Here is a 21,981-nt window from a genome sequence, read left to right as displayed (position 1 = left end):
TTTTTTTAAAGCACTCTACTAGTTCCAAAATAACCCAATACAGTCATCCCTCAGTATCCACAGGGGACTGGTTCAATGACCCACACAGATACCAAAATCCACAGATGCTCAAGTCCGTTATATAAAATGGACATAGTATTTGCATATAACCTACACACACCCTTTCCTACACTTTAAATCATCTCTAGATTACTTACAATGCCTAATTACAATGTGAGTGCTATATAAAATATAAATGCTATGTAAACTGTTGCCAGTGCTTGGTAAATTCAAGTTTTGCTTTTAGGAAGTTTCTGAAATTCTTTTTTCCCAAATATTTTCGATCTGCAGTTGGTTGAATCTGGAGATGTGGAACCTGGGGATACAGAGGGCTGCCTGCAATTCTAATCTCAAAGGGATCTATTCTCCTTTTACCTTAGCCCTTCCCCCAAATTTTAAAATAAAAGAGAAACAGCAAGGTCCATCAAGTCCTATTAGCTTTAAAATCTGAACTCCTGAGCACAAAGGCTCTCTGCAGCCTATTGTAAGTAAATACAGACTCCTAGATAGGATCCAAATTTCTCCCATTTTCAACTAAACTTCTCTTACTTGGCTCCAAATCCCTACAAGCGGATATAAATGCCTATTGGATTTTCCCAGCTTAAAGATAAGCAAATCTAGCCCACAACAATAAACCCAAATTGACCTCAAAAATCTATTTTTAAAAGCTCTGTTGTACGCAAAAAGAGAAATCTGTGAAATTCTACAAATGCCCATACATTCATCCCCTTAATGCCTTAAAATTACTTGATATACCCATATGTTCATCCACTCAATGCCTCAAACTTTTGAGAAGATAATTTCACTGGAAGAGTCCCCCTCTCAAAAGAGACCAGAGTAAAGATTCAAATAAGAGAACTACATTTTTTAGTGACATAGATGGTCATTTGAAAATAATCTTATTTTCTCTTTTAAGTATGAAGCATACAAGCTATAAAAAGGAGAGATAGATTCAAGAGAGAAACAATTCTTTTTAAAAAAGTGATAGTTTGCTTCTTGCTTCTTCAGCCAAAAACAGGCATGACAAAAGAACTAATATAACTATGAAAAATTATTTGTATTCAAATGTATTTCCAAGAAGATTTCAAGATCTGACACAGGCACAGAGAAAAGGAATGAATTAAAACAAATATAAAAAGGTCAGTTACAGACTGACTTCTATTTGAAACATGTTTTAAAATATTTTAATCATACTTAAAAAAAAGTGAAGTACATTTTTTTAATTCAAGTCTTCCAATTATCTTAAAACACTTACAAGCTGAACTCATACATTAAGGCAAATCCTGATTTCATATACTCATTTAATTGATGAATTCTGTTTCATTTTAAATTGCTAATCCAGGGAGAGTTTTTGTAAAAAACATTTTATTGCTACAAAGGGAAACATGGTCACAAAAAGGCTTTAAGCGTATCTTAACGCAAATTACTATATTCAATGTCCAATGCAGTAAAAAAATACACAGAGCACAAAATACTTGCCCAATTTATCTCTTCTAGGCTAAGTATTCAAAACATTAATGCACACTTGAATATACACTCCCAAGAGCAGCATTTAAGTTCAAATGATTAGAATAGATACACTAACAACACAAATCTGTTATCCTCAACACCAATAAAGTAATAAAAATTAAGCTTAAAAATTATACAAACAATTTATTGAATCTATGTTAGGTAGCTATAAAAACTAAACTAAAATAGTCTTACCTTCATTTTATTAAACAAATGCCAAACATTTAGAAATTATATAAAACAAATTGTAATCTGTGGAATGCATGCAACATGGGTGTTAACTCTCATTTTAAACTACGGATACTCTTACCCTTTTCCACATTGGGACAGAAATTTAAAGCTTCTTTTAAAACTGACTAATACCTTATATTTAATTTTCTTCTGGTTGGTCAACAGGGAAGCTGACAGGCTCTTCCTTTGCTGCTTCTTCCTCTACTTCCCCTACTCCCTCTCCTTCTCCCTCTCCTTCCTCCACTGCCCCTACTTCCCCCTCTCCCTCTACATCCCCTCCTTCCTCTGTGTCCCCCACTCCTTCTACTCCTCCACCTTCTTCTACTTCCTCGACTTCCCCCACTTCTTCTACTTCCTCGACTTCCCCCACCTCCTCTTCTTCCTCCTCTTCCTCTTCCTCTTCTTCAATAGGTTCATCAATCTTTTCCTCCTCCTCCTCATCTCCTTCTATTTGCTGATCTTGAGAATGATCTTGAATTTCAAAGGGATTCTCACCCTAAAAACATGAAAAACAATAGCTTTTAAAGTCAGCACATTCATTTTTTATCAGTGAAATTTTTATTTGCTATACCATTAAAAATAAACACTATTTGAAACTTTTAATTTCAACTTATAACAAATTCATTTAATATTTGTTGAGTACTTATTTCATACCAATGTGGGTATATAAATTCCTGAAGTCATTACATTATACTCCATAAAACAAAGCAGATGAAGACTTATGTTCTACTTAATTACATCAATATTCAATGCACTACTGTTGCAAGTTCTCTTTACAAAATTCAAATGAAAATCAAGCACTTTTAAAAACCCAAATGAAAATCAGAAACGTATTAGGTATCATGCCTTACTTTTACTTTAAAAAAACAGACATCTTTAATTCACTAAATGTTCACAGATACAATTTTAATATTTTAATTTATTTAAATACTTAAATTATGTATCTGGATGATGTCTCATAAATTGGAGCATATTAGAAGGCTATATTAATGATGTAAGAAATGAAGAGGCAATGAAGGTTTTTAAAGCAGGAAAGTATAAGATGGTACTACACTTTAAGATATCCCAGGTAGGAAGATGCAGGATGAATGGAAGTAGCAAGAGAAGAAATACTAGTGAGGGGGCTACTCTAGTAGCCCAGGAAAGGAAAGGGTAAAAGATGTAGTGACACCATTACCAGAATGGATAAATTAAGATGGGGAAAGAGAAGCAGGTATATGCTATATATAACTGGAATTTAAGATGTCTAAATGTCCAATAGGCAACGATAAATCTGCAACTAAAAAAGAGAAGAGACTTCAAAATAAGATATTTAGGTTTGTGAATTACCTGCACAGAGTGAATAGTGAAGCCAGGTCTTAAATAGGAAAGCCCAGGGTAGGGCTGAGGAAGTAAGTAGAAAAAAAGGGCTGAGAATAAAACCTATGGAAAAGGCTTGTACATGGGGACAGAAGTTAGAAAAGGAATACTCAATGCAGGAAGAACCCCAGGATAGTAAAATACCATCTGGCAAAACAAAGTTTCAAGAATAAATCAACAGATCAACAGTGTCAAATGATACAAACAGGTAACTGAAAAAGTTCACTAAAGCTGATAAATATTAAACTGAGTAAGGGTACTTAAAGGATTTATTATACTATTCCTTTTACTTTTGTATGTTTAAAATAATAAACAATAAAATGTTAAAATTTTTTATTTGAAAATTAAATTAAGTCACTGGTAATCTTAGAAAGAAGAGTTTCAAAAGTATGATGTAAATGGAAGTTGGACAGCAATGACTGCCCAAGAATGAATCTGCACAATTTCCTCCTAAGCTCTCAAAACACACAGGCCCAGACCCCATACTCCAATATTTTAATTTAATCAAGTACTGGAGCTCTTGCGAAAAGCACAAATTCCTGAATTAGTTTCAGACCTAAACGTTCTGAATCAAAGTGTCCAGGAAAGAAGTCTGGTAATCTGCATATTTAAGAAAGATTTAGGGAGATCTCTGTCGGAGAAGTCTGAGAAACCGTAATTCAGAAGGCCTTTTATAAGGGGCCTGGGTAGCTTTTTTATTTGATTTTAGCTTCACAGGGAATTCTAATCACACATCTCCAATTGGGAAATACTAGATTAAAGAGTGAATAATATATAGGAAGCAAAGAGCATAATGCAGGTTAATTACCTTTTCAAATATGATAGTAAGAAAAGAGATAATAAGAAGGGCTAGAGTCTAGGAAAAGTCAAGTCACTTTTAGTTTAGGGAACTCATAAGCATGTCTCTTTGGGGAAGAACAGTAAGATAACAAACAGGAAAAAAAATCAGATGAAAGTAAGGAGAGAGATAATTGATGAAACAACAACACAGATGAAGGGCAAAAAAAGTGTTTTCCTTCACAGACAACAACAAGGGTGAGAAAAAAGATACATAATTCTAAAGTAAAAAGGAGAAAAGTTACAGAGTTCACATCTAACGGTCCAACCTCCCTAAAGCAAGAGAAGAGATAAGAATATGGTAAGTGAAGGGAGTAAGAATGAAATCCGGATATGTGAAGAGTGGCAAGTTTGAAATAGTCACTACAGGAAGCACGTTACATTGATTGATAATAAGTAAAATTATTGTGGATTGCAGTGAAAATCTGGCAAACATAGTACTGGCATAATTCCATGATATTTTTAGCAAGAAAGACAGTTAAAGCTAACCATAAATGGCAGAGTTAAGAACTGGTAAGTGGTAGAACAATTAAGTACAGAATTTTAGAATGGCAGCACTGCATTGTCATAAGGGCTAACCATGAGTGTCCAGGCCAGGGAGTGAAGGCAGAACAAGATGATATAGCTGGAGAAGTGGGAGAAATTGATGAACTGATTATTTCATGGGGCAAAGATTAAAAAAGGTATTTTGTCATTCTGAGAGCACTTAAAGATGAAAGCGTTTTAAAGCCATGACCAGAGATGATTATGAGCAGAGGATTTCTGCAGACATCTAGAACAGCGAGAAACAGAGCAGACAGGAATGCTGGACAAAAAATGCTGGACAATGGACATCACTGAGTCATGTGACATCAGTGCGTCTTGAATTTTAACATGTATATAAATCAACTGAAGATTCATGAAGAAGATTCATGAATCTTCTTAAAATGAAGATTCTTATTCAACAGGCCCGGATATGAACTGAAACTGTATTTCTAATGAGCTCCCAGGTGATGTCAATACTGCTGGATCCTAGGATCATATGGAGTAACAAGGTTCTAGAAGAGTTCTCCTCAGTCCAGGTACTTTCTCCACAAGATGCACATGAGCAAGACACTCCCACTTAGTGATGTCTCCCATTCCATGAAGTGACTCTAAAGTGTAGCCCGAAAACCCTACATAGAAATTCTAATTTGTATTCTTCTCTCATTAAAAATTACTTTCATACATCAATAGAAACCATTAACTTCTCAAAAGTTTGTGATACTACAAGGATAAAAAATTTAATATTTCCTAATTTAGCTATGGTGCTTTAATCTTTCTGATGCCATATCTCCCACAGAATTGGATTTCAATTAGGGCTGCATTCACTTTTTAAAAGTGGTGTCAAGAGTGCAGTAAACAGTGCCAAATAGGACAAATCAGAAAACAGGGCCCTCAGGAACAAGCTGAAAGAACTGAGATTTATTCAGCTTGGAAGTCATCTGGTTGAGGAATAATTTAATGATCACTAAATATATATATTTATATTAGCTATACATATATAACAATTTAATGATCATCAAATAGTACCTATTAATCACAAGAGCCAAAATAAAACTTCTCTATAAAATATTTAGTTACTAATGTAAATAACACTTTTGTAAATCTTCAACATAACAGGCTCACTTCAGTGCAAGATGATTTTAAATGAGGTATTATTTTATAAAGACTCAAAAACTAACCTTTAAAAATTTCTATTAATTTCCTGAATAATAAGTTTCTTATTTATACAATAAGTGCTCATAATATGTAAAGAAGGATTACTGGAATAATATATGTCAAAAATCCTGAGAAGCAGTAGGCCAGGTATACCTAACTGTTCACCTCTGAGTTTCCTAACATGAGAAGCAAACCTCTTTACTCCTGGCCTCCTGATTCTATGAGGGAGCTTTTTTCTGAAGCAACATATCTGATCTTCCTACTTCCCCTCCAACTTTTATCCAAGGAAGAGGAATGACTTATCTAATTGGTATGCTTAGAAAAAGAAATACAAATTGGATACATCATTCCTCTTTGGAATTTCTCTTTGCTAGGAAGACCCAAAAGAGGGGAAAGAAGGGATTGAGTTGGGCATCGAGACCCTCTTTTGCGTCTTCTTAGCAACAGAAAGGGTACATTCTACTCGGTTCTATGCCATGTGACAGACCAGGAGAATGCTGTTGCTGTCCAGCTGAACCAGTAACAGAAGTTGGGGGGAGGTGAGTCTGTCTAGGAGTGAAATACTTGACTATCTAAGACATATCCACCAAGTCACTCTTTTTTTTAAAAATCAAGGATAATATTGGGTCTGACATTTGGGTCTTCTATCAGACTCCTGTGTATCTCTCAAATGACCCAGAGCTAGAAAGGCGATGAGAAAGGAATGGCTTATTTCTCCCTCCCCCAATAAATCCCAATAATCAGGAAAAAAGGTATTTTTTTACCTATATATACAATATTAAGTAAAATTCTCCTCATTTTGTACTATATTAAACATCACAAAGAGTTACCATATCATCATTTAACTATTACAATACTACAATATAACCTAAAGTTTTTGCACTAAAATCTTACCTTAATAAAACGTTCATATCGTGCCTTCACTATTGGATTATTTAAAATGCTTGTAGCAGTCAAGACACTCTCTCTTTTTATTTGTTCCTTATAAGCCTATGAAAAACAGAACACAGAGATACTTGAAAGCCATGCCATGAAAAATATTTCCTTAATTAAAACGACTGCATGCTCGAATCCTTAGAATTAAATGACTTATTTTCTGGCAAATTAAGCTATAAAGCAACAACAGCTACTGTGACCACAATCTAAATCATCTATGAATTAAAACAATGAAGATTCAAAAAGCCAATCAACTTCAGCAAAAAATACTTAGTCACTAAACACTCTAAGTCTGGGTCTACTAAACAGCTGCTTTCTCTCCTTTTCACGCTACATCCAACTCCCCCAGCCCCAGCTACTCCAACTATTCACTTTCAGGCTATCAAAAAAAAAAACGACTAATTTTTCATACTGCTAGAGTAATTAGTCTTTCTCTGGGCTGTAAATAGTACAAGAATGTATTATACAAAGGAGGAAAGGTAATAAAATGGAATGTCTAATTGCCAAAAAGGTGTAAAGGGAATAATCAAAAAAGAGAAAGGACAAAGATTTAAAAAAAGATTGTACCTGCTCAAAGTGGCTAAAAAAATCTGAGTTAAATGAGCTTCACGTCAATACAAAATATGAATTTACGACTCAGGAATGCTCTATTTAAAACTTAAGTCTTTAATATTTGAATTTTTAAATTTACTTTTCAAACAAACTAATTTCTCACAAAGTAAATAGTTTTATTTGAAATAAATTTGACTAAATAAAACCAACACAGAAGCAGAAATATACTAATCAAGAAGAAAATAGTAAATTTTTCCTAGAATTTTTGAGTAAATTCTACTAAAAACATAACAATACATAGTAACTGGTAATCCTACTTTTTAAATTTATTTTTCCCAGTCATCAAAATGTATGCTATAATCGAGTCTTTCTTTTTTGTTCTAAAATACACAAACACACACTCATAAAATCATTTTGTACCACGTTAAAAAAATGTTAACAATAAAAAAAAAACCATTCAACAACAGCTATGATTTCCTGAATGCTTACTATGTGCCAGGTACTACTTTAAGTGCCTTTTATATTTTAATTAACCTAATCCTTAATCAGTCACATAAGAGAAGAGTGATTATCCATCCTCATTTTATAGATAAGGAAACTTAGACAAAGAAAAGTTTATTACTTGCTTAATACATGTATGTACTGAACCAGGATTCAGAGAAGTCTTGCTCCAGAGCCCACAATACTACACTTAACCACTATATTACACTAAGTATCTTTACAGTAATTCATTCATGAGATTAACTGGATTGTACACAAGTAGGTAGGTGTGAAACAACAGGCTTTAAATGGCAATAAGGGATTAATGAACAATTCAATGACTTCATTAAGACAAATTAAAACTTGCCTGCTTCCCTTTGATATGATCAGGAGATTTTAAGTGCTGCTGAACTGAGCTATGTAAAGCAGGGATATACACACTGCAAGCACTGCAGTGAACAGTCTCTACTTTCATCATGTGATCATCTGCAGTAACACCTACAAAAGAAATGCAACTATTAATAAGAAAAGTAATGATTCACATACTTCTGACAAATCAAGTTTTCACTATTTCATTTCCATGATTCTTTATGCCCCTTATTCCAAAAAAAGGATCAGAGTATATAGGTAGAGTTCTTTTGCCGTATCTCATACATCTGCATATATAGATTGAAAACTATATGGATAAAAGATTAAAATTATAAAGTATAATTACATTATATTTCCTAATCATGTTATATACACTACTGCTCTGAGGTCTATAAGTCCAATCCCAAAAAATATAATATAAAAATAAAAAGCTGATTTTCTAGTAAAATAAGAATTTCCACGCTTATGAATGTGGGTGGGTAGGGATTGTAAAAATATGTCAAAATTGTATTCATAAGGAACAAAAACATGTTAGATCTTAAAAATGGTGACTGAGGTGTATTACAGGTGAAGGCTACTGTATATGTTTTTTTGTTTGTTTGTTTGTTTTTTGTTTTTTTTTTTTTGCGGTACACGGGCCTCTCACTGCTGCGGCCACTCCCGTCGCGGAGCACAGGCTCCGGACGTGCAGGCCCAGCGGCCATGGCTCACGGGCCCAGCCGCTCCGCGGCACGTGGGATCCTCCCAGACCGGGGCACGAACCCGCGCCCCCTGCATCGGCAGGCGGACTCCCAACCACTGCGCCACCAGGGAAGCCCCTACTGTATATGTTTTTAACACCTACTTTATTTGTTGATTTCTGCACATCCCAATAGAGAGTAGCAGCTTTGGCTCCCTGGCTTATCTCTGTATGTTTGGCTCTTAGCAACAGTGCCTGACACATAATAGGACCTCAGTAAATATGTTAAATTAATAAGTTATATGTATATTCACAGGAATTTTCTTTAAATGCTGCACATGAAAAACCTGGGAACACACCAGTTTCCTTGGAATTATATCACTTTTAAAGAACCATGTATTTTTTTATGTTGAAAAAATTGACGTGGCTCTTCCTTTGGGCAACTGAACTTATCATGACATTCGATTAAGAAAACAGTAGACAACATGTAGCTTCAATTAAATAAAAAGATCCCCATGATCTTATATTTCATTCTTGAAGTAACATTTTAAGGTACTAGTTACTGTGACCATCTGTATCTGCCGGTTGCACATCTGCAGATTCAACCAACCATGGCTGAATTTTTTTTTTTTTTTTGCACAGGCTCCGGACGCGCAGGCTCAGCGGCTATGGCTCATGGGCCCAGCCGCTCCACGGCATGTGGGATCTTCCCGGACTGGGGCGGACTCTCAACCACTGCGCCACCAGGGAAGCCCCATGGCTGAATTTTTAAAATAGAAAATATTTAATACTCCAATAAAGATGTTAAAATATATATATATATATATATATATATATATATATATATTTAAAAATTAAAAAGGTAGAAAATATTTTTTTAAAAATTCCAGAAAGTTCCAAAAAGCAGAATTCCATGCTGACAATTATTTATACAGCATTTATATTGTATTAAGTATCATAGGTAATCCAGAGATGATTTAAAGTATATAAGAGGACATGCATAGTTTATATGCAAATACTATATCCATTTTATATAAGGGACTTGAGCATCACGGATTTTGTTATCTGCAGGGAAGTCCTAGAACCAATCTCCATCAGATACATAAAGACAACTGTCTATGCAAGGGAAGGATATAAGAGAAAATGGCACTTTCCAGGAATTACAAGTAATTCAATATGGCTGGGGCACAGACTATAAAGAAGGGATGACAGGGAAAAACAGCAGGGCCTAGATCATGAACAGCTTTGTGTGCCATGTCTAGGTATCTGAACTTTATTCTGTGGAGGATGGGGAAGCCACTGAAAATTCCTCAAGTAATAAAATCATGCAGTAAAATTAAAGATAAGAAAGACTAAAAGTAAGGAAACTGGTTAGAAAAATACTGTAACTGCCAAGAGAACAGATAAAGCTTTGAACAAATTCAATATTTTAAGAGGAAGTAAAGAAACAGACTTGGTACATACTTAAAAAATAGAACCGACAGAACACAATGCTACAGACATAGTAAAGGTGAGTACTAAGATTAACTTCAAAGTTCTGGTTTTGATGATGGGGCCACTTTCCAAGATAAATGAGGAGATATTTGTTAAGTTTTTGTTTTGTTTTCTTTTTGGGGTGGAGGACGCTCAAGGGGAGGATAAATTTTTTGGATATGTTCACTTTGTGAGACTGCTAAAGAGAGATATCAGTAGGCAGCTGCATGTAGGAGATTGGAGTTAGAAGAGATCTGTGCTTAAGACATAGGTCTATAAGTAATCAACATATAGATGTTGATTTAAACTCTGTATGTAAATTAATTCACCAGGAAGATATATAAAGAGAGATGATAATGGGACTGACAATACTGAAAAATACCAACTTCCAAAAGCTTAGTAGAGAAGGAAAAGCACAAAGAATAAAAATGACAAGGGGGGCTTCCCTGGTGGCGCAGTGGTTGAGAGTCCGCCTGCCGATGCAGGGGACACGGGTTTGTGCCCCAGTCCGGGAAGGTCCCACATGCCGCGGAGCAGCTGGGCCCATGAGTCGTGGCCGCTGAGCCTGCACGTCCAGAGCCTGTGCTCCACAACGGGAGAGGCCACAACAGTGAGAGGCCTGCGTACCGCAAAAAAAAAAAACAAAAAAAACAAAAAAAACAAAAAAAATGACAAGGGAATAAAGAAAACATCAGGGCACTGAGATACCACAGAAACCAAGGAAGGAAACAGATTCACAAAGAATACAGTTATCAGTGGAAAATGTTGCAGAAGATAGATAATGATTCAAAAGAACATACTGAAGTTGGTGTTGGTAACCTCTGTCATAGCAGTTTCAGTAGACTAATGGTAGCAGAAACTTGTCTGCTGTGAGTAAAGTAATAAATGAGAATGAAAAGAGAGACCGGTGTGGACTATGCTTAAAGAAGTGTGGTTGTTTAAACAGAAAGGCAGGTTTTAGAGGAACTAGTGTCTATGTTTTTTTCTTCTCCTTTGGGGCTTATGAGAAGGGATAAGAGAGACAGAGGACATACAGAAGTACAGGCGGCCCTCTGTATCCATGGCTTCTGCATCCATGGACACTGGAGAGCCAACTATGGGACTTGAGCATCTGCAGATTTTGGTACCCAAAGCAGGTCCTGAAACCAATCTCTCTCGGAACCTAGGGACAACTGTATCTTCCATGTGGAGGCAAAGCTGAGTTTCCTCTATGAAGGAAATGAAGTGAACGACGTAAGGGCAGGTAGTGATAAATTTGTAAACATGAGAACAGGAATCAAAGGGTTCCATTTCTGATAACCCACTCAGGCCTACCACATATGACTATGTACTATATCACTCTATTGCAGCGGTCCCGAACCTTTTGGGACCAGTTTTGTGGAAGACAATTTTTCCATGGACGGGGTGGAGGGGGGATGGTTTCGGGATGTTTCATGTAATACTTTTATTGTGCACTTTATTTCTATTACTATTACATTGTAATATATAATGAAATAATTATATAACTCACCATAATGCAGAATCAGTGGGAGCCCTGAGCTTGTTTTCGCTTGTCACTCACTGATAGGGTTTTGATATGTCTGTAAGCAATTGATTTATTATGGTCTCTGTGCAAACCTCTCTGCTAATGATAATCGGTACTTGCAGCTGCTCCCCAGCACTAGCATCACCACCTCAGCTCCACCTCAGATCATCAGGCATTAGACTCTCACAAGGAGCGTGCAACCTAGATCCCTCGCATGCGTAGTTCACTGTAGGGTTCGAGCTCCTATGAGAATCTAATGCCGCCGCTGATCTAACAGGAGGAGGAGCTCAAGCGATAACACAAACGATGGGGAATGGCTGTAAATACATATGAAACTTTGCTCGCTTGCCCGCCGCTCACCTCCTGCTATGCAACCTGGTTCCTAACAGGACACAGACCAGTACTGGTCCATGGCCCAGGGGTTGGGGACCCCTGCTCTAATGGGCATCATTTACACTGAAATAGGTTATGGTATGTAAAATATATATGCAAATTTCTAAATTAATTTGTTTAAATACTTACCTTCCATAACATCTTTTTCAATTATTTTGACTACTTCTGTTTGATTATTTGTCTGTTGCTTACGAATAGATGTTTTCTTGAATTTATTTACCATACATTCCTAGAAAACAAAACAGAAAGAATCCAAAAAGTTTTCAGTGAGCACATAGTACAGGCCTAGCACCATGCTTGGCCTATGGAAGATAACAATATCTGCTATATAAGAACTAGTAAATGTTCTCAAGGAGCTTACACTTTAGTTGGAAAGACTAATATAAAGTACCAGGAAACTACAAAAAGTATTTACTTTTCAAGATGTATTTTAGGTACATAGAGAGAGCGATCGAAGACAGCTGAAGAGGCAAGAGATCTTCTCAGGACAGGTGAATATGAAAGTCCTAAATAACAGTTAGGAACCAGTTAAGCAAAATTACAGAAAGAAATTTTAATTAAGGTACACAATTCTGCAAGGATATAGAGGAGTAAATGATCCCTGTACTGCTAACCTTCTAACAACTCCATCTCTTTTGCCCAAACTAATTGTATGTACAGTTAGCAGTCCAGATCCAGCCCTGGCCCCAACTATCCACCCCATCTCCAAGCCACTTCTGCCTACACCATCATGCTGGGGCCTTCCACTTAATAGCGTCATCTGTGTAAGTGTGAGTGTGTTCAATTTCCAACTATTGTTAGTTCACTGAGGGGAATGTCTTTGTCTTCAGTGCCTGAACAGCACCTTCTGTAAGCATTCAAGAAAAACTGTTGAACTGATGACCACATTCTGATAGTATAAAGGACACTAATCAAACACCAGGCTCTCTGGCTCTGAATTCAGACTTCCATTTATTGAAAGTCACTGAACTGCTCTGAGCATGATCTTTTAGGATAAAGAGGAGTTAGTATAAGGCTGAAATGAAATATGAAGAAAAGTACCCAGCACAACACCAGGTACACAGAAGACTGTTAAGACTGTTAAGCTGATTCTGTATCAATAAACAGCTGTTAAAGGAATTTTTTTCCTGACACCTCTGCCAGAAACTACTGTGAAAAATGTACTCTCAAATAACAAATCTAAAATCTATGAAAGAGAAATTCACATCTACTTCTGACCTAATTTTAAAACAACTCTTTAAGTGAATAGTAAATTCAATTCTTAGAAACATAAAATGGGAGAAAGATGGGAAACTATGAAAATGTAAGAAATTCAAATGTCAGATAAAGTGCTTCTCACTTCAAAAACAGCTACTTACATGCAAAAACTCCATAACTACTTTATCGAATTTGGTTTGTTTTTGAATATGATCTAACGTTTCCTGGTGTGAAGAACTTTCCAGATGCAGTTCAATATCTTTTTCTTCAAACGTTCGAAATTTACAAAATGAACATGTGAATGCCATTCTGTAAGGGGGAAAAAAAAGTTTTTCTTTAAATATTACCTTATTTACTTAGAAAGAGTTCATAAGACTATACCAATGAAATTAATTTTCCCAGCATAAATGATTTCCTCTCTTCCATTTAATGGTTGGTTTAAATTTAGCTTAAGTCAGAAAAAGATAGTATCTAAGTACCTGTCTGGACACTGTTATTATATACCAATTGGCATCACTGGCCCACACTGGAGCTTCTGGGTATGAAAGATGGATCAATGAATCTACTTAATCTAATCCTAAACTATCCACTTCAAGTCTAGATCAGTTAGAAAGCCAGAGCAAACTTCAAGCAGTATCAAGTTCCAAAGTTCTACTACTTATTTTACACTCTGTTCCATCCTCAAGCTTCCAAACCACTAAAGTAGTGACAACAAAGCCAGGTGGAACATCAGACAACCATAATCCTCTCTGTTAGAGCTCTTGGATGATCAAAAGTCCTACCTCTAAAAATCACTTCAGGATGACTAATCAGCCTGGACTGGACAAATGCACTCATTTAGAAGCTCAGGAGCCACTCCAGAATGAATTTTCCCTTTTTCTGCCATTTAATTATTCCTACCTCATATATTCTTGTTACTTCCTTTTCCTCGAATTACGACACTAGTTTCCTAATTGGTTTCTTTGCCTCTAGTCTCCATTTTCCAACAAATTCCTTACAGTACTATTATATTTATTTTCCTGGGTAAGAGTATAGGATCTGATATCTACTGCTGGGTTTATTTCCTAGCACCCTTATGTGACCTCAGGCAACTTAACTTCTCTGGGCCTTAGTTTTCTTATCTTAGTAAGATGAAAACCCTCATAGAGGTGTTTGAGCATCCTCAGATTTTGGTATTTGAGGGTCGGGTCGGGGACGGGTAGGAGGGGTGGTGGTCCTAGAACCAATCCACTGTGCGATGACTGTAAATATCAAAAAATCAAAATCATTCCTATATATCTTTTTTTTTTTTTTTGGCTCTGTTGTGTCTTTGTTGCTGCGTGCGGGCTTTCTCTAGTTGCAGTGAGCAGGGGCTACTCTTCATTGCGGTGCGTGGGCTTCTCATTGTGGTGGCTTCTCTTGTTGCAGAGCACAGGGCTCCAGGCGTGTGGGCTTCAGTAGTTGTGGCACACGGGGCTCAGTAGTCGTGGCTCGCGGGCTCTAGAGCACAGGCTCAGTAGTTGTGGTGCACAGGCCTAGCTGCTCCACACCATGTGAGATCTTCCCGGACCAGGGTTCGAACCCGTGTCCCCCACACTGGCAGACGGATTCTTAACCACTGCACCACCAGGGAAGTCCCATTCCTATATATCTTTGGTCAAACCTTTGCATTTGACTCTCAGGAATTTTTTCACATCCGAATAGATGTATCTGCCTTTTCAAGGAAACAGGTTTTTGTTTTTGCTTGCTTAAACACAATACTTTATCGATTCTAAGACATATTTTTCCTTATTGCATCTCTGAAATCAGTCTATATTATAAAATTAATGACACATCACAATCTCTTTTGGCCAGATAGATTATTGCTTGTGCATGTACAAAAATCAGGAATTCCAGTTTTTAAATCTGTAGAGTGTCAGTGGCTTAAAAGTCCCAAGGACAATTATACAGCATTCTTTTAGATCCTGACAACCAAAATAGTTGTGGGAGAGGTGGAGAGTAGCAAATTGAATACGTCAATATCCTTGAGACAGGAATCAAACATAGGCTAACTCTACACAACTACAGCACCAGCTTAAGACACCAATAATAACAGCTTTTTAAAAAATATCTTTTCTTTTTTTACTTTTTTCCAGTTTTATTGAGATTGACATATAACATTGTGTAAGTTTAAGATGCACAACATAATTATTTGATAGATGTATCTGTTGTGAAATGATGAGCACAATGAGTTTAGTTAATGTCCAACACTTCACTAGTTATATTTTTTTTCTTGTGATGAGAACTTTGAAGATCTACTCTCTTAGCAACTTCAAATATATATACAGTATTGTTAACAATAGTCACCATGCTGTACAATATATCCCCAGAACTTATTTATCTTATAATTGGAAGTTTGAACCTTTTGGCCATCTACTCCATTTTCCAACCCCCAAACCCCGGAAACAGTTTATGAGTCCAATTTTCAGACTCTACAAAGCACAAACCTGTATCCATCTCCATATTTCTCACTGTTTTTTTCCCTTCTGCGCCTTTGTTTCTCTCGCCGAGCCTCAATTCGTCGCTTTTCTTCTTCTTCATTTTTAGGATCTGTTTTTGCTAGGGGATCAGACAAAAAAGTTAAAAATAAAAATCATTTTTCCATTCTCCTTTCCCAGTCCCCAGTTCATAAACTACAGACATACAAGATTTACTTGACGGTCATTATCTAAATTGAACTCACCACAAAAATCAGAATTTGAGATTACCCAGCATTTCTGAAACTTCATTCATGTGAATAACATCATCATGAACTTTGCCTATTTACTTCTCACCTATGTTATTATCTGCTACATATTTTTCTCTAGATCTGCTCATTTTTTCTTATCCTCATTTTAAGCAATAATATCCACATCACCTAAAATAATTTTGAATACCACACTCTGGGAAACACTGAAATAACCTGACCTTGCACGAATGTGGAAAAACAATGAGCACTAGAAAGAGAGCCTTGGATACAAAAACTCATTTATTATAGCAGCTCTCCCAAAATTTCTTAAAATGTATAAACTCTAAAACAAAAGCAGATTCTTCCTCTTTTTCTCAAAACATGCCTTAATGTGAATACACAGTACAAAATGCACGATTTTAACCATTTCAAAGTATACCGTTTAGTAGCATTAAGTGCATCACAATGTTGTGCAACCATCACCACTATTTAGTTCCAGAACTTTTTAATCACTCCAAAGAGAAACCCCATACCCATTAAGCAGTCACTAAAGCACCTGGTAAAACTACCAATCTGCTTTCTGTCTCTACAGATTTTCCTATTCTGGATATTTTATATAAACAAACGATACAATATGTGGCATTTTTCTGTCTGGCTTCTTTTATTTAGCATAATGTTTTCAAGGTTCACCCATGTGTTGTACCATTTATCAGTACCTCCTTCCCTTTTATGGCTGAATAATATTCCATTGTGCAAATACACCACATTTTTTTTCATCCATTCATCTGTTGATGAACATTTGGATTGTTTCCACCTTTTAATACTTGTGAATGATGCTGCTATGAACATTTATATACAAGGTTTTGTTTGAATACTTCTTTTCAATTCTCTGAAGTATGAATCTAGGAGTGGAATTGTCGGTTCATATGGCCAGTCTACGTTTAATCACTTGAGGAACCACCAAACTGCTCCCCACGGCAGCTGCACCACTTTACATTCCCACCAGTATGTATGAGAGTTCTAATTTCTCCACATCCTCGTCAATACTTGTTATTTTCCTTTTTTTATTTTTTTTTATTTTTTATATATTTTTTGCAGTACTCGGGCCTCTCACTGCTGTGGCCTCTCCCGTTGCAGAGCACAGGCTCCAGACGCGCAGGCTCAGCGGCCATGGCTCACGGGCCTAGCCGCTCCGTGGCATGTGGGATCTTCCCGGACTGGGGCACAAACCCGTGTCCCCTGCATCGGCAGGCGGACTCTCAATCACTGCGCCACCAGGGAAGCCCTCCTTTTTTTATTTTTAAGACCATCGACTTCACAATATCTCATTGTATTAAAAGAAAAAGGTTCTTTCTTATAATACAATTAACTTTAGACTTAAAAAAAAAAAACTCATCTGCCCTCAAACTTTTCCTTTTATACATTGTTTATCCTTTTGGATTACCTTTGGAAAAATATCTAATACAAAATCATGAACACCTGGGGATTTCATAAACTTAACAGTAAACAAATATTAAGTACTTGCTGTGCATACAGTGGGATGTTTCAAAACTATATAAAATACCTTAAAATTCAATATCTAGATTTCTTTTTTTTTTTTTTTTTTTTTTGTGGTACGCGGGCCTCTCACTGTTGTGGCCTCTCCCGTTGCGGAGTACAGGTTCTGGACACACAGGCTCAGCAGCCATGGCTCACGGGCCCAGCCGCTCCGCGGCATGTGGGATCTTCCCAGACCAGGGCACGAACCCGCATCCCCTGCATCGGCAGGCAGACTCTCAACCACTGCACCACCAGGGAAGCCCTATTTTTCATCATTTTATAAGAGCTTAAATGTACATTATTATTTTATTAACCATTTTCAATAACCTCCTTCAGTTCCCCTCAAATCCTCACTCTGTATAAAATCCACTTGTACATGACCTTAAACTAGAAGCAGTTCCATTTCCCTTCATGTGCTAAAACTACGATACATGTTGTACCTCTATCCAAATGATTGACTATGGTTCCTTTCCTACTTCTTTTCAACAAATCATATAGTCTATATACTACAGTGTAGCAAGACTTCTTATTCCTAAGTATTCAGCAGACATCTTTCAGAATGCCCACCTCATGCCTAACAGTGAAAGCCTGATTTGACTACAGGATTTTGGCTTCATTGTTAGTTATACTACACTGTTCTCTCAAGTTTTGCTAAAGAGAAAAAAAAATTGGGTCACATATAGCTGCTTTAGTGGCAAATCAGTTTCTGATTCAAACTTTGCAATATTTATTTAACTATACCTGCAAAATATATCTTTGAAATCTATCCCAAGAGGATCAACTGAATTGCCTAGTCTAGTAATATTTAGAGTACACAATTCAGTAAATAGCAATCTATCAACTAACACAGTATAAAAGTTATCCTTACTAACACACACTCTACCTATTAGCAGGTTTCCTGAATTCCAGAATATTGCTATTTTTTACTAAATAATATAGATTTCCCATGCAAAGCATGGCAGGAAAGTAGATTTAAGAATAGTACTTAAACCGTTCCTGAGTCTTGTATTATAACATAATTTTAAGGAAAAAAATCCAACATTTGCAATTTCAATTATTTTTTCAAATATGATACATTAAATGTCTGTAATGTTGTAATTAGATTTAAAAAGACACTATCAAACTCTCAGAGGAGAACATAGGCAGAACACTCTATGACATAAATCACAGCAAGATCCTTTTTGACCCACCTCCTAGAGAAATGGAAATAAAAACAAAAATAAACAAATGGGACCTAATGAAACTTCAAAGCTTTTGCACAGCAAAGGAAACTATAAACAAGATGAAAAGACAACCCTCAGAATGGGAGAAAATATTTGCAAATGAAGCAACTGACAAAAGATTAATCTCCAAAATTTACAAGCAGCTCATGCAGCTCAGTATCAAAAAAACAAACAACCCAATCCAAAAATGGGCAGAAGACCTAAATAGACATTTCTCCAAAGGATATATACAGACTGCCATCAAACACATGAAAGGATGCTCAACATCATTAATCATTAGAGAAATGCAAATCAAAACTACAATGAGGCATCACCTCACACCAGTCAGAATGGCCACCATCAAAAAAATCTACAAACAATAAATGCTGGAGAGGGTGTGGAGAAAAGGGAATCCTCCTGCACTGTTGGTGGGAATGTAAACTGATATAGCCACTGTGGAGAACAGTATGGAGGTTCCTTAAAAAACTACAAATAGAACTACCATACGACCCAGCAATCCCACTACTGGGCATATACCCTGAGAAAACCATCATTGAAAAAGAGTCATGTACCAAAATGTTCAATGCAGCTCTATTTACAATAGCCAGGACATGGAAGAACCTAAGTGTCCATCAACAGATGAATGGATAAAGAAGATGTGGCACATACATACAATGAAATATAACTCAGCCATAAAAGGAAATGAAATTGAGTTATTTGTAGTGAGGTGGATGGACCTAGAGTCTGTCATACACAGTGAAGTAAGTCAGAAAGAGAAAAACAAATACCGTATGCTAACACATATATATGGAATCTAAGAAAAAAGTTCATGAAGAACCTAGGGGCAAGACGGGAATAAAGACACAGACATACTAGAGAATGGACTTGAGGATATGAGGAGGGGGAAGGGTAAGCTGTGACAAAGTGAGAGAGTGGCATGGACATATATACACTACCAAACGTAAAACAACTAGCTAGTGGGAAGCAGCCGCATAGCACAGGAAGATCAGCTCGGTGCTTTGTGACAGCCTAGAGGGATGGGACAGGGAGGGTGGGAGGGAGGGAGACACAAGAGGGAAGAGATATGGGAACACAGGTATATGTATAACTGATTCACTTTGTTATAAAGCAGAAACTAACACACCACTGTAAAGCAATTATATACCAATAAAGATGTTAAAATATATATATATATATATATATATATATATCTTATTTTTAAAACTGGATGTAAAAAATTTGAAAAACTGGACTAGAAAAATTTGGAATATTCATTCATTACAATGATCTTAACCTCCTCCAGTCCCAACAAGATTAGGCAATCAAATATTAATTCTAAAGAAGAGAGTAATTTTTGCCCCCTTGCAATATCACCTAACTTGGAAAGATAAAATGCTTTTCGGTCATCAAGGCAAAAATAAAATAAATATAAAAAACAAAATATAATTCAGTATACAGTCAAAAACAGGCAAAGTATTTGTTGTATATTATTTTGTTACTATGCTTTCACACAGAATGCTGAGGAAGGCATTTCCTTACCTTTTATTTATGTATCCTCTTAACAATCTAATTTGGTCAAATGTACTTGATTTCATTTAGAGATACATTACAAAGTTAAGTAAAATACAATGACAGAGAAAAGAAACAGAGTAATCTGGCTCTGAACTTTTTCTTTAAGATTATTTGAGATATAATTCAGTATAAACCATATGATTCACCCATTTAAAGTATGTAATCCAATGTTTTTTAGAACATTCACAGGTATGTGCAAACATTACCATAATCAATTCTAGAACATTTTCATCACCTTACAAAGAAATCTGGTACCCTGGTATTACTCCCTACACACCCCACAGCCCAAAGCAACCACTAATCTACTTTCTACAGAAAAGTAGACTTTCTATAGACTTCTGTATTCTACACTTTCAAATGAAAAGAATCATATTATGTGGACTTTTGTGACTGGCTTCTTTCACTTCATTAATCTGTTCAAAGTTCATCCAAGTTGTAGCATGTATCAGTACTTCACTCCATTTTATGGCTGGAAAATATTCTACCATTCTGTTCTGTATGGACGTACCACATTGTTTATCCATTCATCCACTGATGAGCATTTGGGCTGTTTCTACCTTTTGGCTACTATGAACAATGATGTTATATGTATCCGTACACAAATTTTTGTGCAGACATATGTTTTCATTTTTCTTGGTATATACCTGGGAGTGGAACTGCTGGATCATATGGTAATTTCTTTAACCATTTGAGGAACTGTTTTCCAAAGTGCCTGGACCATTTTACATTCCCACCAGTGGTATAAGAAGGTTCTGATTTCTCCACATCCTCGCTAAGACTTGTTATTATCTTTTTGATTCTAGCCATCCAGGTGAGTATGAAGTGGTATCTCATCGTGGTCCTGACTTAAATTTCCCTGCTAACTAACTGTTGGGCACTTTTTCATGTGCTTATTGGCTATCTGTATATCTTTTTGGGGAAAATGTCTGTTCAGATGCTCTGCTCACTTTTTTCAATTGGGCTATTTGTCTTTTTATTGAGTTTAAAAATTCTATATATTCTAGATGCCAAGTCCCTTATCAGATATGTAATTTGCAAATATTTTCTCCTACTCTGTGAGCTGTCTTTTCACTCTCTTGATGGTGTCCTTTGAAGCACAGAAGTTTTTAATTTTGATAAAGTCCAATTTACCTATTTTTTATTTGGTTGCTCATTGTTTTAGCGTCATATCTAAGAATTCCTTGCCAAATCCAAAGCCATGAAGACTTACCCCTGTTTTCTTCCGAGAGTTTTATAGTTTCAGTCCTTGCATTTAGGTGTTGCATTTTAGCTTGTGCATGTGGCAATCCAGTTGGTTCCAGCACCATTTGTTGAAAACACTATTCTCTCCTCATTGAATAATTTTAGCATTTTTGCTAAAATAAATTTGACCATAGATTTATGAGTTTATTTCTGGACTCTCAATTCTCTTCCACTGATCTATATGTCTGGCCTTGTGCCAGTACCACTCTGTCTTGATTACTGTTGGCTTTGTAGTAAGTTTTGAAATCATGAAGTAATGAGTCTTTCTATTTTGTTCTTCTTTTTTTAGGATTGTTTTGGCTATTTGAGGTCCCTTGCAATTCCCTATGAATTTTAGAATCAACTTGTCAATTTTTGCAAAGAAGTTAGGTGGCATTCTGATAGGGATTGGGCTGAATCAGTAGATCAGTATGGAGAGTATTACGATCTTAATAATGTTAAGTCTTCTGATCTATGAACATTTATTTAGTATTCCATTTAT

At 36.2% G+C, this 21,981-nt stretch overlaps 1 protein-coding gene across 1 annotated transcript in view; it reads right to left on the bottom strand.

Moving 5' to 3' along the window:
- Positions 1 to 1,392: 1,392 nt before the first annotated feature.
- ZNF326 (zinc finger protein 326) overlaps positions 1,393 to 21,981 on the bottom strand; it is a 37,152-nt gene continuing 16,563 nt past the window's right edge. Inside the window, exons 7-12 of the mRNA XM_007468518.1 lie at positions 15,725 to 15,836; positions 13,421 to 13,568; positions 12,192 to 12,291; positions 7,991 to 8,121; positions 6,550 to 6,645; positions 1,393 to 2,275 (exon numbers count right to left, since the gene is read on the bottom strand). Coding sequence (XP_007468580.1) covers positions 1,919 to 2,275; positions 6,550 to 6,645; positions 7,991 to 8,121; positions 12,192 to 12,291; positions 13,421 to 13,568; positions 15,725 to 15,836 — 944 coding nt within the window. The 3' untranslated portion in view covers positions 1,393 to 1,918. The remainder of the gene's footprint in view (positions 2,276 to 6,549; positions 6,646 to 7,990; positions 8,122 to 12,191; positions 12,292 to 13,420; positions 13,569 to 15,724; positions 15,837 to 21,981) is intronic.

This window comes from Lipotes vexillifer, unplaced genomic scaffold, assembly GCF_000442215.2.
Source record: "Lipotes vexillifer unplaced genomic scaffold, Lipotes_vexillifer_v1.1 scaffold490, whole genome shotgun sequence".
NCBI classification, from domain to species: domain Eukaryota; kingdom Metazoa; phylum Chordata; class Mammalia; order Artiodactyla; family Lipotidae; genus Lipotes; species Lipotes vexillifer.
Note: the sequence above shows the minus strand (reverse complement) of the source record. Positions and strands in the feature narration are given on the sequence as shown.